The sequence below is a fragment of the Eulemur rufifrons genome, chromosome 1, assembly GCF_041146395.1.
Source record: "Eulemur rufifrons isolate Redbay chromosome 1, OSU_ERuf_1, whole genome shotgun sequence".
Taxonomy (NCBI): domain Eukaryota; kingdom Metazoa; phylum Chordata; class Mammalia; order Primates; family Lemuridae; genus Eulemur; species Eulemur rufifrons.
In genome coordinates, this window is record NC_090983.1 from 50,274,336 (window position 1) to 50,292,781 (window position 18,446).

The window sequence follows — 18,446 nt, forward strand, 5'->3', positions numbered from 1 at the left end:
TAGTACATAGTACAGAGTGAATACTTCCCTCCACTTACATTAAGGGTAAGGCCAAAAGTTTATGCATACTATCTCCTAATTTTACATTTTCTTCAGTTTAGTAAAGGTAAAATAACTTGTTCTGAGTAGCTTCTGGTACAAAGCATGTCTTAACTGTCCTCATTTTTCTGGATCACAATTAACCAAACATTTGACTAGGTTTATTCTCTTTGTTTCAGAGAGAGGAAATTATGAGACAAAAAAAGTGATTTAAAATGATAGTTCCATTTTCTACATGTGACAAATATTCCAAAGAATTACTGTTGAATATAAAGAAGTTTTAAGTGTTTTATAAGGTAAGTGCTAACCCTAACTCCTTTCAATTTATTTGAACTCCTCCAGGAGAAATTAAGTTTAAAACAGAACAATTCCTGAACTATTTCTTCCCAAATTATGATCTAAAATCACACACACACACACACACACACACACACACACACACGTCCCTTATCAACTTAAAGTTGTTTAAAATAAAAGCAATGGAAGGTAGAAAAAGCCATTCTTTGTCAAAAAGTAATGAGAGAAAAGGCTACCTTTTAATCTGTAATTCTAAAAACCTAGTTCTGAGAAGCTAGGTTTTACTTACTGAGAAGAGAGTTTTCAGAGAAATGAGTATAATCCATTCCACAGTCAATTTTTCCTCTTATTGTAATAAATGCTCCTCTAACAATATTATAAAGCAAAACTCCCAAGTTTTTATTGAAAACAAAAAAAAATCCAAACTTTGTAAATTGTTTTTGAGCCTGTTTCAACACTAAGTTTTCCTTTTAAATCTTGTAAAAACACCACTGTTATTTCCAAACACATAAAAGAGAATAAAATGTTGTATTTGACACTGATACTCTGATTTTAAAATATTATTTTTCCCCCTCTTGACAGGCTAACAGTAGGAAATTTATTTTCTAAGAAAGTCTTAAAATCACTTACCCATCTACTGAGTAAAGTTGGAGATTACTCTGGACTGCCACTTAAGAGAAAGAATCACATTAATCTTCCACTAAATCTTCTTTTCTAGCTCCTCACAGGCAATGAAGTATTGATAGGGGACAATTCCTCACATGGACAAAGATCAGATGAAAGACCCTAGTAGAATCCTTCTGCTGCCAGTATAAGTTAGCTTAATTTATTTCCTTCAGTAAGAATAGCAACAAAAGTAGACACAGAGCCCACTTTGCTATTTGTGAACAGTCAAGTATGCTCCTTTCCAAAAGATACTCATCCAAAATATTGTCTCTCACTTCAAAATCAACTTAAGTCTGAAAATATTACCAAAAAAAAAAAAAAAGGAAGTGCTATGAAATGACAGTGAAGAATTACAAGCAGCCAACTCATTACTCAATCAAGAATTTGGCACAATCATAAACCACGTACCATCTATTTTAATGGATCTTAATTCTCCTGCTATCAGCTGAAATTCCAGATCCCAAATTGAACAGTGACTAGTGCCAAAACCGGATAATTTTTTTCATTTTTTTTTTTTTTTGCCTGAGAAATACTGTTACAAAGGAGGGCAGCAAATACTTTACCACTCTTGACATATGAGATTTGTACATTCTGTAAACTAATATGCAAATGTTCCTAAACCATTATAAATCCTTTTACACATTTCCAGGTAGGGTAAACATGAAGTCTCTCTACCTGTACATTATCAAAGAAGTAAAATATGGAGGTTCCCAAAACAATGTAATATCTTGAAATCCCAGTAACTATTCTTAGCAATTGTTTCATTTATAAGAGCAATACTTTAGAATAATATATTATCTAACTGGACTTTTTAATTAGTTTTGAGTAAGGCAAGCTTTCTGGTCCACAGTATTTATGTCTCTAAAAATTGTCCACTACTAAGTACACAGAACCAAATTGTCATAACTACAGACTAGAAAGGAGCTTTCTTTTTGACCTTTTTAAGTCACACAGTGGCACTTTCTATCAATCACTACATTTATTTATTCCAAGATATATATCCAATATAGCTCTGCATAGTGAATTTAGATTATGGTCATTGAGTAAACATTCTTAGAAACTTTTTAAATGACTACAAGGGCATTTTACTGATTTATGCAAGCATGAAGGGAAATTCCATCCCCTGCTTTTCAATAGCACCGGAAGCTTTTCTCTGTCACTTTCCCTCAGGGGCATATCAAATTATAACAAAAACTGTCAGATTGTACCAACTATTTATGTTTAAATCCAACATTTACATTCTAATGAAATTATAAAATTAGGATTTTGATAGTTGTATATTACTTCTCATTAATGAAACCTAAGATAGATTTACATGTGAGTATTTGAGATGTGGAAAAGTAGATGGAGCACTCAGGAAAACATAAACTATGTATACCTCTACTCCAAAGATAAAACAACACTTCTTCATTAGTCTACTACATCTATGTTCTACAAAGAAGAGATATTATGAAGGGGTAGAGTTGGCCAACATAGACTGAATATGATCTCATTAAGATCTTTTGTTGAAAAAAATAAATCCAAACTACTTTTCTAACTTCCATAATTTTTCTAAAAATCTAATTTAGTATTCACGTTTATTTTGCCATAAAATTGGAGGCAATAAATGGTTAATTAGAAATATGTCATTCAAAACGCTAATGAGAGATGATATGAACTATATATCTTTAATAAAGTTTTCTTGAGGGGGATAGTTAAGCTTGACAAAGATGAAAAATAAAAATATTTAGCACAAAGTATAAATTACAAATCAAGTGAAAACGCTTGACTTAAAAAAACTCATTAAGAAAGATCTGAAATTAACAAGAAAATATAATCCATTTATGGAAACATTTGTTTTTATTTTATTTTTAAATTGGTGACCTTTTGGTTGTTTTCTTAAAAAAAAAAAAAAAAAAAAAAAAAAAGCCTAGTTTCCCATTCTTCTAGGTGTTAACTCACATGCAAAACCATAGGCTCTGCAAATAGTTCTATTACTTCTTAATACCTAGGTTATCTTAATTTGAAGCTACTTTCCTCTGCCTTTGAGTGATAGCTTTTAGAAACAAGTATCAGAATACACTTGAACTTTACTGCTCAGCATTCAGAAATTATTTTAGTTTAACAAATATTATTTACTCCAAAAACTTATCTCTAATCCTCCTGCTTTAAATATTATTGCCATCTCATCATTTTAGCAAACATGGCATAATACTGTATACTTTAGCGCCCTAACGTTAACGTAACATCCCTAAAGTTCTAGTGAATTAGGAGCTCTTCTGTAAGGACTTCAACTGCTAATATTCATTTCTGCTTTAACACTACCAAAGTATCTTGCCACAAGTCCAAGAATGTTCATTTCAGGACCATACTTCTTTTTAAATCTTCTCCCTACTCAGGAGTAGATAGACAATCAAGATTGTAACTGATATAGAGTCATTACTTTTAATTTCAATAAATACCTTAATTTAAGATAGATTATGTATCACTTCAATTAATCATAAAATATCTTACCCCAAAATAAGAAACATAACATTCGATAAAAGGCAGAGTCATTTGAAGCCATCAATTGAAGAACATTATCTTACCTTGGCTTAAAATCATACAGCCCTCTTTAGACCAAGAAATAGGTGTGACAGCAATATAATTATTAAAAGAAATAGCAACTGCACTTAAAGGGATGACTTTACAACACTACCTTCTCATATAGAACTGGGTAAAAACCACAAATGTAACACAACTAAATATGAAGATTATTTGTAACATATCACAATTATGCAAAATTTTAAAAATATAAAAATATATATCTTCTATTTATTTTTATTTTTTTTACCTGTTTTGCAATTTCTCTTAAACAGGCTACTCCTTGTTCAAAATTAGGGAAAGCTACCGAGCCATACTTTTGGTATTCAGGGATTGGTCTGATTTTTATTGTAGCTTCTGTTATTACACCAAGAGTTCCTGAAAGAGAAGGGGGAATAATCCAATATATCACATGACAATTTTCTAAATCATATTTAAATCTATTTAATCTATTTATTCTATTAATTCATTCTACTATTCACATTTAAATTTATTTAATCTATTCTATCTGAGAAATAATGGCTACTCAAGTCTTTTTAGGAAAATGAGTAAGCAAATTTTATAATTGCCAAAGAAAAGTTTTTGGAATATATTTTTCTTAGTTATGTATAAATATTTTAAACTATTTTTAAGTAAACTTTCTCCAAGAAGGTTACTTTTAAATGATTTTTAAAGTATTACAACTTATCGTTAGAGAAAGAATTTGAAAAACAGTAGCTTTTTATATTCATATACATTCAGACAGAAGCTTATTTTGATATTTGTGCCTACTTTGACTTTCAAAACAATTTATTGGGCAAAAAGAACCTAACCTTCAATGAGAACTTAAGATGACTGAAGAAATCTGAGGAAATAATACCTTGCCTTTTTTCCTAAGAATTAATACAAAGAAAAGACAAAGGCATTACTGAGATCCCCTTGTAAGAAATAAACAAATAGAAATAAAATGGTTATCATAAATATCTAGCACAAGAGGATGACCAATAAAACAAACTTTTTTTTCTTTATTATAATGGGGAGTAGGAGACTTTAATACAGGAGGGAAAAAATAAGTAAAATATAACCACATGGCCTAAATATCTATGCTAAAATATTTGAAGGGACATGGTTAAAAACGATTATATTCACAAAGCCAAACTTCAAATTAGTGGTTTCTGATGTACAAATGGTAGAAATTAATAGCACTATTAGTGAATTTTCTGAGAATCATTAAAAAAGAGTAAAGGGGGAAATCTTTGAAACTGGAGAATTTAATTACAACACAAGAAATAAAAGGTATCACAAAATGTAAAGCTTCCAATAAGTTTATAATATAATTAACTTGTCAGTATATAGTATGGGATTAAAAACGTCTGAGTCCATGAAAAGTAAGTTATATTACATTAGATTACAACATATTCAATATATATACATATGATTTCCTACTGAGATTACAAAATATGACCCTCTTATAACTTGTATGATCACAAAAGCTCTGTAAGTTTGGCCTAATAAATATTTTAATATAAAAATAGATATGTCTTGTAAAATTTAAAAGATGACAAAAGTGACTAAACTTTCTCTTTTAGCATCTTTACTGAGACATATTTACAGACAATAAAATTCGCCCATTTAAAGTACAAAATACAATGGTTTTTAGTGTTGTTTACAGCCATGTGCAACCATCATTACAATCTAAGTTTAGAACATTTTTATCACCCCCCAAAAAGAAACCCATAATCATAAAAGTCATTATCCATTTCCAACCCCACACCCTATCCCTGACAACCACAAACCTATGTTCTGTCTATACAGATTTGCCTATTCTGGACATTTAGTATAAAATGAATCTCACAATATGTAGCCTGTGACTGGGTTCTTTCACTTACTGTAATGTTTTCAAGGTTCATCCATGTTGTAGCATGTATTAATATTTCATTCCTCTTTAATTGCTAAATATTCCATTGTAAAGTATAACTTATTTTATCTGTTCATCAGTTGATGGATATTTGGCATTCTACTTTTTGGCTACTATGAATGCTGCTGCTATGAATATACATGAACAAGTTTTTATGTGGACATGTTTTCCTTTCTCTTGGATAAATACCTAAAGACTTTCTTAGTTTCAGAAAAATGTTCAATCCTATTCTAAATAACACTCAGTCTCCAGCTACCTCTTCACAAGGCTAAGTTTCAGGCAAGTGCAGCTGAAGTGAGGTGGGGCTCACTTCTTGCTCCCAGCCTCAAGTTGTGGGACAAATGCATGTCATTAAAGATTATCAATAAATAGAGAGAAATTATTAAAAAGAACCAAATGGAAATTCTGGAGTTGAAAAGTACAATAACTGAAATGAAAAATTCACTAGACAGGCTCAACAACAGATGTGATCTTGCAGAAGAAAAAATAGCAAACTTGAAGATAGACTGATAGAAATTATGCAATATGAAGAAAATGAATGGCACCTCATAGAAATGTAGGAAAACATTAAGCACACCAATTTATTTATAATGGGAGTGCCAAAAGGAGAGGAGAGAGAGAATGAAGTAGAAAAAAATTTTTCAAAGAAAGCCTGGCTGAAAACTTTCTAAATTTATTATAAAACACTAACCTCTACATCATGAGACCTCAACAAATTCTAAGTAGTATCAACACAAAGATATCCATAAATAGGCACATCACAGTAAAAATGCTAAAGTCAAGCAAGAGAAAACTGACTTGCCAATTACAAGGGAAAACTTATAAAGTTAACAGCTGACTTATCAGCAAAAACAATGGAAGCTAGAAAGTGGCGAAATAATATATTAATATTTAAAGTGCTCAAGAAAAAAAAACCGTCAACCAAGAATCTTACACCCAACAAAGCCATCTTTCAAACATGAAGACAAAAATAAAGATATTCCCAGACAAACAAAAGCTGGGAGGACTCTGTGGCTAGAAGACCAGGTTTACAATGCTAAAGGAAGTTCTTCATACCAAAAGCAGGTGACCCCAGACAGAAATTCAAATTAACACACACAAATAAAGAGCACTTTTGTGTCTTCTTTTATGTAATTACAAAAGATAATATAAATGTATATTTCATCTCCTTTTTTCTTATGCTTGATTTAAAAAGCAATGGAATAAAACAATAAGTATATAATGTATTTTTGGACCAATGACACATACAAATGTGATACATTAACCAGTAACAGCACAAACGAGGTGAGTAAAAGCAAAGCTCTATTGGGCTAACAACATGATTCCAGATGGTAATTTGAACACACAGGAACAAATAAAGAGAACCAGAAGGGGCCTGGTTAGTACTTGGATGGGAGAACCAGAAGGGATAAATAAGATGGTTAATATAACAAAAGCTCTAAGTCCAGACAAGTTGAGTAACCCTTACCTGAAATGCTTGGAACCAGAGTGTTTCACATTTCAGATTTTTTCAAATTTTGGCACATCGGCATTATACTTACTGATTGAGCATCCTAAATCAAAAAATCCAAAATATGAAATGCTCCAATGAGCATTTCCTTTGAGTATCTTGTCAGTGCTCAAAAAGTTTTGAATTTTGGAGTATTCTGGATTTTCAAATTTGGGATACTGAACCTGGACTTGCTCTCTTTTCTTCTCTTAGCTTCTTTAAAAGTCATACAATCATATAAAGTAATAACTGTAGTAACGTATTATTGTGTTTGTATCATTCGTAGAGGTAATGTGTATAACGATACCACATTAAAAGGGGGAAATGGAACAGAACTATATGGGAGTAACATTTCTACATTCTCACAGGAATAAATCTGAAGCTGATTCTAATTAGGTAAGATGTGCATGTTAAGTCCTAGAGAAACCACTAAAAAGACTCTCAAAAACATATACTGAAAAGATCATTAAGAAAATTAAAGTGCTACATTAAATAATATTCACGTAATGCAAAAGAAAGCAGTAATGGAGGAACAAAAAGAAGTAAGACCCATGGAGGGGGCAGAAATGGCAGAAATAGATCCAACCATAGCAATAATAACATTAAATATGAAGGGACTAAACAATCAAATGAAAAAACAGAGATAGTGAGACTGGATTTTTTTAAAAAGATCCAACTATATGCTGTCTACAGGAGACACATTTTAAATTCAGAGATACAACTAGACTGAAAGTTAGACAAGGATACATCATACAAACAACAACCACAATAAAGCTGGAGTGACTATATACTGATGTCAGACAAAACAGACTTTAAACAAAACTGTTACTAGATATAAGGAGGGACATTTTAAATTGAAAACCATTAGGAAGACATAACAACAATTATAAACAAATATGCACCTAATACAGGACACGAAAATGTAAGCAGTAAACACTGACAGAAATGACGGGAGAAATAGATAATTTAACAATAATAGTTGGAGACATCAATACCTCATTTTCAATCACAGACACAAAAACTAGGCATAAGACAAGGAAAGAGAAGACTTGTACAACGCTATAAAGCAATTAGACCTAAAAGACTAGAACACTCCACTGAACAACAGAATATGTATTTCCAGTGCAATCTCCAGAATAGCGTTCATACTAGCTAGGCCTTAAAACGAGCATGAACAGATTATAAAAGACTGAAATAATACAAAGTATGTTATCCAATCACAATGGAATGAAATAAAAAACCCGTAGGAAAGAAATTTCGAAAACTTATAAATATGTGGAAATTAAACCACACACTCCTAAATAACCAAAGGGTCAAAGAAGAAAACAATGGGGAAATTAGGTAATAGTTTGAGGTAGAAAGGAGAACATAATATATCTATACTTATAAGATACAGTATAGCAATGCCTAGAGGGAAATTTATGGCACTAAATGTCTGTTTTTTTTAAATCTCAAATAACCTAACTTTCCACCTTAAGCTGCTGGGGGGGAAAAAAGGGCAAACTAAACCTAAAGCAAGCAGAAGGAAGGAAGTAATAGAGAGTAGAGGTAAAATTTATAAGATAAGATAAAGGATAGAAAAATAGAGAAAAGCCAATGAAACCAAAAGGTGGTTTTCTAAAAAGATCAAGAAAATTAACAAACCTTTAGCTAAAGTGACTGAGAAAAGGAGAGAGAAGACTCAAATTATTAGAATCAGAAACGAAATAGCGAATATTACTACTGATCTTACAAAAATAAAAAGAATTACAATGGAATACTATGAATAAATGTATAGTAATGTGTTCCATAACTTAGATAAAATAGACAAATTCCTAGAAAGATACAAACTACTGAAACTGACTCAAGAAGACAATCTAAATTACTAATTCAAATTAGTAACTAGTAATCTAAAAATTATTCATAAAGAAAAGCCCAGGCCCAAAGGATTTCAAAGCTGAATCCTACCAAGCGCTTAAAGAATTAATATCAATTCTTCACAAACTCTTTCAAAAAGTAGAAGAGGAGGAAACACTTCCCAATCCATTCTATGAGGCTAGTATTACATTATCCTGATACCACCAAAGAGATCACAAGAAAATGACATATTAGTATCTCTTATGAATACGGACACAAAAAACCTAAACAAAATACTATTAAACTAAATTCAGTAATACATAAAAATAATTATACACCACAACCAAGCAGGATTTATCCCAGGAATGAAAGAGTAGTATAACATCCAAAATTCAATTAAATGTAATACAACATATCAGTAGAATAAAAAACAAAAATGACATGAACAACTCAATAATAGATGGAGAAAAAGCATTTGACAAATCCAACATCCATTATGATCAAAATACTCAATATATTAGGAACAGAAGGAAACGTCCTCAAACTAAAAAGGCCATCTATGAAAAAACCCCATTTAACATACTTAACGGGGAAAGACTAGATGCTTTCCCCCTAAGATGAGGAACAAGACAAAGATTTCTGCTCTTACCACACTTCTATTCAACATTACACGGAGAGTACAGAGAAGTAAAACTATCTCTATAGATGATGTGATTTTGCGTATAGAAAATGCTAATGCATACACTAACAAATTAGAATTTAAAAAGTAGTAAGGATACAGAATATAGGATTCATGTACAAAAATCAATTGTATTTGTATATACTTTCAATGAACAATCAAAAAGAAAATTAAGAAAACAATTCCATTTACAATGGTATCAAAAAGAATGAAATAGGAGTAACTCTGACCAAGAAGTACTAAACTTATACCCTGAAAACTACAAAACATTGTTGAAAAAAATTAAAGCTCTAAATAATTGGAAATACATCCCATACTCATGGATCAGAAGACTCAACATTGTTAAGATGGCAATGCTAACCAAATTGATATAATTGACCTATAGATTCAACACAATTTCTATTACAATCCAAGCTGGTTTCACTGTAGAAACTTACGAGCTAATTTCATAATTCATATGAAATTGTAAAGCACCAAGAATAGCCAAAACAATATCAAAAAGAACAACAGGCCAGGCACAGTGGCTCAGGTCTGTAATTCCAGCACTTTGGGAGAATGAAGTAGGAGGATCGCTTGAGCTCGGGAGTTTGAGACCAGCCTTGACAACACAGCAAGACTTTGTCTCTACAAATAATTAAAAAAAAAAAAAAAAAAAATCAGCCAGGCATGGTGGCATGCACCTGTATTTCCAGCTACTTGGGAGGCTGAGGCAGGAGGACTGCTTGAGACTAGGAGTTTGAGGATGCAGTGAGCTATGATTGTACCACTCATTGCATTTCAGCCTGGGCAGCAGAGAGAGACCCAGTCTCTTAAAACCACAACAAAGAAGAAGGACTTGAATTTTTATTTCAAAACCTGCTAAAAAAACAACAGTAATCAAGTCAATATGGTACTGGCATAAGGATAGACATATAGATCAATGGAAAAGAATTGAGAATCTGGAAATAAACCCATACTGACTTTTGAAAAGGGTGCCAGGATCAGTGAATGGGGGAAAATATTTCAAAAATGGTACTGAGACAAATGGATATCTACATACAAAAGAATGAATTTGGGCCCTTATCTCACACCATATACAAAAATTAACTAAAAATGGATCAAAGACTTAAATATAAGACCTAAAACCATTATATAAAACTCTAAGAAGAAGCCATGGGGATAAATCTTCATGACCTTGGATCTGGCATTAGACATGACAACAAAAGCTTGAGTAAAGAAAAAAATAGATGAATTTGACTTCACCAAAAAACTTTTATGCTTCAAAGAACATGAGCAAGAAACCTACAGAATCGAAGAAAATATTTGCAAATCATTTATCTGAATCTTGTATCTAGAATAAAGAACTCTTATAATTCACTCTCATAATAGACAAACAACCTAATTTTTAAAATGGGCAAAGAATCTGAGTAGGCATTCTTCCAAGGAAATATAAAAACGGCCAATAAACACATGAAAAGATTAATCATTTCTTATCACCATGACTATTCATTAAGAAAAGGCAAAACAAAATCACAATGAGATCCCATTTCATCCCTATTAATGATGGCTATTATTAACAAACAAACAAACAAACAAACCCAAAAGCCAGAAAGTAAATGTTGGCAAGGACGTGGAGAAAATGGACTCCTCATACATTGCTTATGGGAATGTAAGATGGTACAGTCATGCTGGAAAAGTCTGGCTGTTCCTCAAACAATGAAACATAGGATTATTACCTACGTGACCAGCAATTCCACTTAGGTATAAACCTTCTAAAAATGAGAACATATGTCCACACAAAAAGTTATACAGGAATGTTTATTGCAGCATAATTCATAATAGCCAAAGGTGGAAACAAACCAAATGTCTATCACCTGATGAATGGAAAAACAAAATGTAGTATATATCCTTGCAGTAGAAGATTACTCAGTCACAAACAGGACTAAATGCTATGACAGCTGACTCTTCAAAACACAGTAAGTGAAAGAAGCCAGTCACAAAAGACTACATGGTATATCATTCCATTTCTGTTAATTTCCAGAATAGGAAAATCTACAGAGACAGACAGACAGATCAGTGGTTGCTTAGGGCTTAGTGGGCTGGAAGGGTCGGAGAGGCTGGTGATGCCTAAAAGACATAGGGGTTTTTTTTTTTTTTAGGTGAACTTCTAAACATCTGTCAGAGAATAAGCAAAAAGATGACAGCTGAATTATTAGGATTATGCTGTCTTCTCATCCACTAGCACAGTATTATCTTTCACATCTATTCTTTCTTAGCAAGACAAGTAATATCACTTTAGTTTTTAGAGTTGCTAATATCCTTCCACTATACTGACACCATTACTAAGATTAGTTGTAATGCTTTCTGCTCTTTTCAACATTTTTAGAAATTCCTCACAGTCTTGGAATTAACATCTCATATTCAAAGTTGGTTCTACAAATAAGTTCAAAATTTGTCAGGTATAAGTTCTTAAAGGCATGAATCATCTCTATTTACTCTGATCTGTCCGCAGACTACAGAAATACTTGATAAATACTTGCTCAAACTCAAAAGACATCAGATTGAAACTCATTTAAAAAGGTCAGTATAAACCCTGACTTCAAACAGGAAAACCTTTCTATTTAAAACTAAACACCTGATTGTAGAACAACTCATCAAAAAAAACCCAAAAACTAAACTCTAAGTTCCAATCTTTTTGTGAAATATTTCCTAACTTCTAAGCCATTTGAAAATATTTCTTTGACTCACAGCGTTATAATCTAAATATAATCCAAAGAAAAAATTGAAAACCACTTAAATGCCAACCAATAGGGATCTCGTTAAATACATCAAGATATATTCAATGAATGGGATATCACGTAGCTGTGAAAAATCATCGACAAGTTCTAAGCATTCCAGGAGGCCGAGGTGGGAGGATCGTTTGAGCTAAAGAGTTTGAGACCAGCCTGAGCAACAGCAAGACCCCGTCTCTACTAAAAAAATAGAAAGAAATTAGCTGGACAACTAAAAATATATGTAGAAAAAATTAGCCAGGCATGGTGGCATATGCCTGTAGTCCCAGCTACTCAGGAGGCTGAGGCAATAGGATTGCTTGAGCCCAGGAGTTTTGAGGTTGCTGTGAGCTAGGCTGATGCCATGACACTCTAGCCCAGGCAACAGAGTGAGACTCTGTCACAAAAAGAAAAAAAAAAAGAATAGACAAGCTCTAGATGTGGTAAGCAAAGAGTAATAAACTACCATTTGTGTTTTTAAATATATATATATATATATATATATATATATATATATGGTTTTACATAGCAAAAATGTTGACTCTGGCCAGAGAGGATGCCTGTAAGACAGGGATAGAAGGCAGATTTTTCCCTATACATTCTTGAGCAACTGTTGAATTTTGTACATGTTTCTACATATCTGAATTTTGTAAATGTACATGTTATTACTTATTCAAAAAGTTTATTTTAAAATGTATATATCCGGGCCGGGCGCGGTGGCTCACGCCTGTAATCCTAGCACTCTGGGAGGCCGAGGTGGGCGGATCGTTTGAGCTCAGGAGTTCGAGACCAGCCTGAGCAAGAGCGAGACCCCATCTCTACTAAAAATAGAAAGAAATTATATGGACAGCTAAAATATATATAGAAAAAATTAGCCGGGCATGGTGGCACATGCCTGTAGTCCCAGCTACTCGGGAGGCTGAGGCAGGAGGATCGTTTAAGCCCAGGAGTTTGAGGTTGCTGTGAGCTAGGCTGACGCCACGGCACTCACTCTAGCCAGGGCAACAGAGCGAGACTCTGTCTCAAAAAAAAAAAAAAAAAAAAAAAAAAAAAATGTATATATCCTTACATTAGCAAACTTTCCTTAAAATTCTCATTCTACACCAAAATTCAAAGGTACTGGTAAGGGACCATGTCTTAAATTTCTGTATATCCATATTGCCTCATATAAACAGTGTAGTCACTCTAAAGGAGCAAAACCCACCGTAGCACTATAAATGAGATTTTTAAAAATTAGTAGTATAAAATGAGACACTGCATTACCATAAGGTTAATGAAATGAACAAGGTGAATCTGTGCAACTAGCCAGCTAGGGATTCTGCATGACCCCAAGGTGAGATCAAAAACCATCGAGGTCCCCAGTGCAGTTTCACAGGGGAAGCTTCCATTCTGACTTACCTTTAAATTAAGTCAATCATAAACATATCCCAAATTCACTTTATCAAATGGCCCATTTCTGTGGAAGTTTAATGTATTTATTGATTCTTTTGCTCTGGGAATATTATGTCAATAAAGTGATATAAAACTACCTAGATTATTTACCATTTGATTTTATTTATCACTTGATTATATGTACAATGCCAATATTTTATTTCTACTTTATATAACTATTTACAAATAACTCCATGGCAATGTGATATCAGAGAGGCTTATATGTTATTTATTTTCTATTTAAAAAAAATAAGTTATGGGCTGGGCACGGTGGCTCACACCTGTAATCCTAACACTCTAGGAGGCCGAAGCGGGTGGATCATTTGAGCTCAGAGTTCAAGACCAGCCTGAGCAAGAGCGAGACACCATCTCTACTAAAAGTAGAAAGAAATTAGCTGAACAACTAAAAATATATAGAAAAAATTAACCGGGCATGGTGGCATGTGCCTGTAGTCCCAGCTACCCAGGAGGCTGAGGCAGGAGGATCGCTTGAGCCCAGGAGTCTAAGGTTGCTGTGAGCTAGGGTGACACCACAGCACTCTAGCCCAGGCAACAGAGTGAGACTCTGTCTCAAAAAAAAAAAAAAAAAAAAAGGTTGTAATAAATTTAAGAATTTTCTATTTTGCACTTTTCAAATATAATGTTTGTTCTCAAGGAGAGTTGAAGGCTTCAAATGTTATTTGATATAAAATGCAAGTATTTGCTTGAAGCAAATAAAATCTTTCACAATTTGAAAATTGACTCTCAGGTGACTTCAGGATTAAGAAGAATGATAGGCATTTCATTTTGAATCTTCCCTCTCCCTCTACTTTCTCTACTCTGCCCCCAAAATATAAAAATCAACAAGAAAAACAAAGCCACACAAGACCTACATCTTCAGTATTATTAGGAAACAAAAAATACTGCAACCTTCAAATTCTGTCTAAATAGAGATAAAAAGAAAAAATTCCAACAGACTTCCTACAGCATTCCAGCTGGCACAAGCTTATAAGGGTAGAAAAATGAGTAAGAGGAGGCTTAAAAAAACTACATAAGAAAGAGTAGAGGTCATATAGAACTAGGAGGAAGAAGAGCCAAAATTATTCCCAGAAAACAAAGTGCAACAATAATGCCAAAATACTATAAAGGACTTGGTAATCCATAGTCCTGACTATGGGAAGGAGTTTCAAAATGGGAGGAATGAGAAATGGCAGCCTTGGGGATGTACACACACACACACACACACACACACACGTATGTGTGGTACACCTAAGAGACAAGGCAGTAAAGATAAAGAAGAAAATAAGAGATAGAAATTAAAGATCCTATAGAAATGAAAGAAAAACAAGTCATGCCATCCCTTCCTTCACCAAAACCACCACCATTAATAAAACAAATAGCACAGAAAGAAGGTAGAAGTGTCAGAAAAGAACACTCAAATCAGGAGGTCTTTCCAAGTAATCAATAGGACTAGAAAAAGGCAGACCAAGTCCATAAAAAAAACCTGCAAAAATGTCAGAAAAAATGCAAATAAAAGTATTTCTGCAAATAAAAAGTCTCCCCCCACTCCCAACCAATCATAATCCTGGAAAAACTGCAACACATTTCAAACTGAATTAAATATCATCAATCAAGCAATTGGGATATGAAAAAATACCTTGAATCAGAAATACAAAAATTAAAAGCATAAATGAACAAAAAAAGAAAAAGAAATGAAACAACAGATAGAAAGAAATAGAATATATATATATACACACATATGTATGTGTGTATATATATATAAATGAAGGCTAAGTTATAATCTACCCAAAGGAGAATACAAAATAGATTTAGATGAAAACTTAGTAAAGGGCATTGAAAAAAAGCAGGAAAATAACTAAGAGAATAAAAATGAAATACAGAAGTCAGAGAAAAAAGGTAAGAGAAAAAGTGGCTGAAATGGAAAACAAGCAAAGAAAGTCAAATATTTGTATAATCAATATTCTTGAAGAAGAAAAATCAAAACAATGAAAAAAAAAACCCTAATACTTAACTCTACAATCCAAAAAAACTTTCCAGAAATAAAAGAAGACCTGAATCTACAATAGAAAGGGTCCAGTAAGTACCAGAGCAAAATGACCCAGGACAATCAACTCTAAATTGTAAAAGTGTTATACTTTATTGATTAAAAAAAAAAATCCTCAAGGCTTCCAGGCAAAACCAGAAAACCACCTACTAAGGCAAGAGAATTTGACTGGTATCATATTTCTTTAAAACAATATACAAAACCAAAGTAACAGTAGAGCAGCATTTTCAAGAACATAAGGAAACAAACTCAAGCTTTCCTTCAAGTATCAGAGACAGAAAATCAGTTTAGAACTTTCTAAAACTCAGAGGATATACAAATGTGTCTTTCCTGAGGAACCTACCAAAGGACGATTTTTATTTACCCCAAAGATGACTGGTAAAACTTTACAAAAGAATTGATACTGAGCTTTTCAAGTCTAATTATGGAGCAAAGACTAAAACAGGGTGGTTTATGGGTTAAAAAATAAAAATGTACTTTTATTCTTTAAATCAAAGAGCAAATCATTACAAGTTACTAGTAAATTCCAAATACAGGAAAAGAATATAAAACATTTTAAATGCTTTGAATATTTACTAAAATTTTCATTACATTGATATTATAACATCTAAAATGGGAAGAAGCTTCTTGTTGAAAAAATTTTTATGAAAAATTCATGAAAACGAACAAAACACATTAAAACTTAATGTGGTTAGTCACACAGGGAACTTAGTTAGGGAAAATAGGTTGTTTTTTGTTATTATTATTGTTTTTTTTTTTTTTTTTTTTTTTTTTTTTTAAGAGACAGAGTCTCACTCTGTTGCCCAGGCTGGGGTGCAGTAGCATGATATAACTCACTACAGCCTCGAACTCGTGGGCTCAAGGGATCCTTCCGCCTCAGCTTCCCAAGTAGCTGGGACTACAGGTATGTGCCACCCTGGCTGGCTAATTTTTTGTAGAAATGGGGTCTCATCCTATTACCCAGGCTGGTCTCCAACTTCTGGGCTCAAGCAATCCTCCTGCCTAGGCCTCCCAAGGTGATGGGATTACAAGTGTGAGCCACCTCACCTGGCCCAATAGTAATAAATTCACATTTGGTGAGTAGTTACTACATGCTTATAAACTGCTTCACATAATCTCATTTAATCCTTGCAACAAATTTATGAAGATGAATACTTTTATTATTCCCATTTATAGCTGAGGACATTGGGCATTACCCTAACTTATACAAAGTCACTGAAATATAAGTAGTGGAATGAGGATTGAAATTCAGATCTGAAAAACTTCACAGAGTGTGCTTTTAAATCAGTATGCTATGTTGCATGCATATTTATAATAAAACCTCATTTAACTACAGTAATTTAGCCGTATATATTTTTAATAAACCATATTTCTTATATTTCTTTGTATACTTTACTATAAGTTTGCCTTCCTTAAATTCAGGAAATAATTGCCTATTGAAGGAGGTAGCTCAGTCTTTCAGATAAAAGTTCAAACTATTTTAAAAGGAATGAAAAGACCAAATTATCTCTCTAGCCAGCCTATAACCCTTATCATTCTGCCCCTAGAACTACTGCCTGTTCCACCCCATAATTAAACTGTATGTTCCAGTTATATTGAAAAACTGGCAGCTTCATGATGAAGCAAACATGGCCCTTTCTCACTTCTAAGCACCCTTCCACCCCCACATGCCTTTCATTCTGCAGGGCAACTCCCTCCCCTTCTTCCCTCAACTTGAAGTGTAATTATTTAATCCTTATCAATCTTCAAAGACCACTTTAGGTATGGCTTTTCTTGGGAAGCCTTCTTAAGCACCCATCAACCTGATCTTGTCTATATTTCTTCTGCATTTACTTTGATCATAGAATCTATCATATGGTAGTATAATGGTCTATTATTATCTGTGCACTTAAGTGTACCAGCAAAATACCTAGCAACCAGAATTTTTAAAAGGCTAATTGATAGGAGAAAAAAAATGTTTGATATGATTACTTGAAAAAACAGTTTATATTTATAGAGCTGACTCCAATTATGTATACATCAATAGTGTAATTAAAAATTATGAGTTTTAATACCTGTTTGTTATTCAACTTGACATCTGATGATAGTAAGTTATACTCTTTTCATTTTTAGATGACACATTAGTACAGGAAGTTCCAGAATAAGACTTATTAGATAATTATATTATTTTAAAGCAATTCAACATTTTATTTTTCTTATTAAAAAACCAGTTCTGTTTTTTCACAGACGAGCATGCTAATCAGAAGAGGAATAAAAATGAGTGAACTAACGAGATATCTTGACAAAGGTTTGTAATTAGATGTAAAAGTAAAAGATCTAAGTCATACCACTGGTCATCAGCCCAATAGTTGATCTCTATCAAATCACTAAGAAACATAGATTGTTACTTTTTTCCCTCTTGGATGTTATTGTCAAAGATTAGAATTTATTCCCTACCATCTTAAGTTTATTATAACTGCTCTTTTACTCATGAATATAGCTAAATGTTACCAAAAATATCTTTTGCAGCTTGGACCACCTTCTGAAGTGAGTAATGAGTTCCTCTGCTAATCTAGAAATACTAATATTTTCTTGTTTTAACTTATCTTATTTCTCTGAATTCAAGGGATGTCCCTCTCCCATTCTAAGGATTGAAATTTAAGCCCATGATCACCTTATCCATACAATTCACCATGCCTACATAACGATTATTTTGTAAATATAAGGAAAAAAGTTAACTTTTTTCTACCTGTACAGGAATTAAATATTTTAGATGA

At 32.8% G+C, this 18,446-nt stretch overlaps 1 protein-coding gene across 1 annotated transcript in view; it reads right to left on the reverse strand.

The window, feature by feature from the left end:
* Positions 1-18,446, reverse strand: part of AGPS (alkylglycerone phosphate synthase) — a 114,098-nt gene that overhangs the window by 50,678 nt on the left and 44,974 nt on the right. Inside the window, exon 11 of the mRNA XM_069470463.1 lies at positions 3,815-3,942. Within this exon, the coding sequence (XP_069326564.1) occupies positions 3,815-3,942 (128 nt within the window). The remainder of the gene's footprint in view (positions 1-3,814; positions 3,943-18,446) is intronic.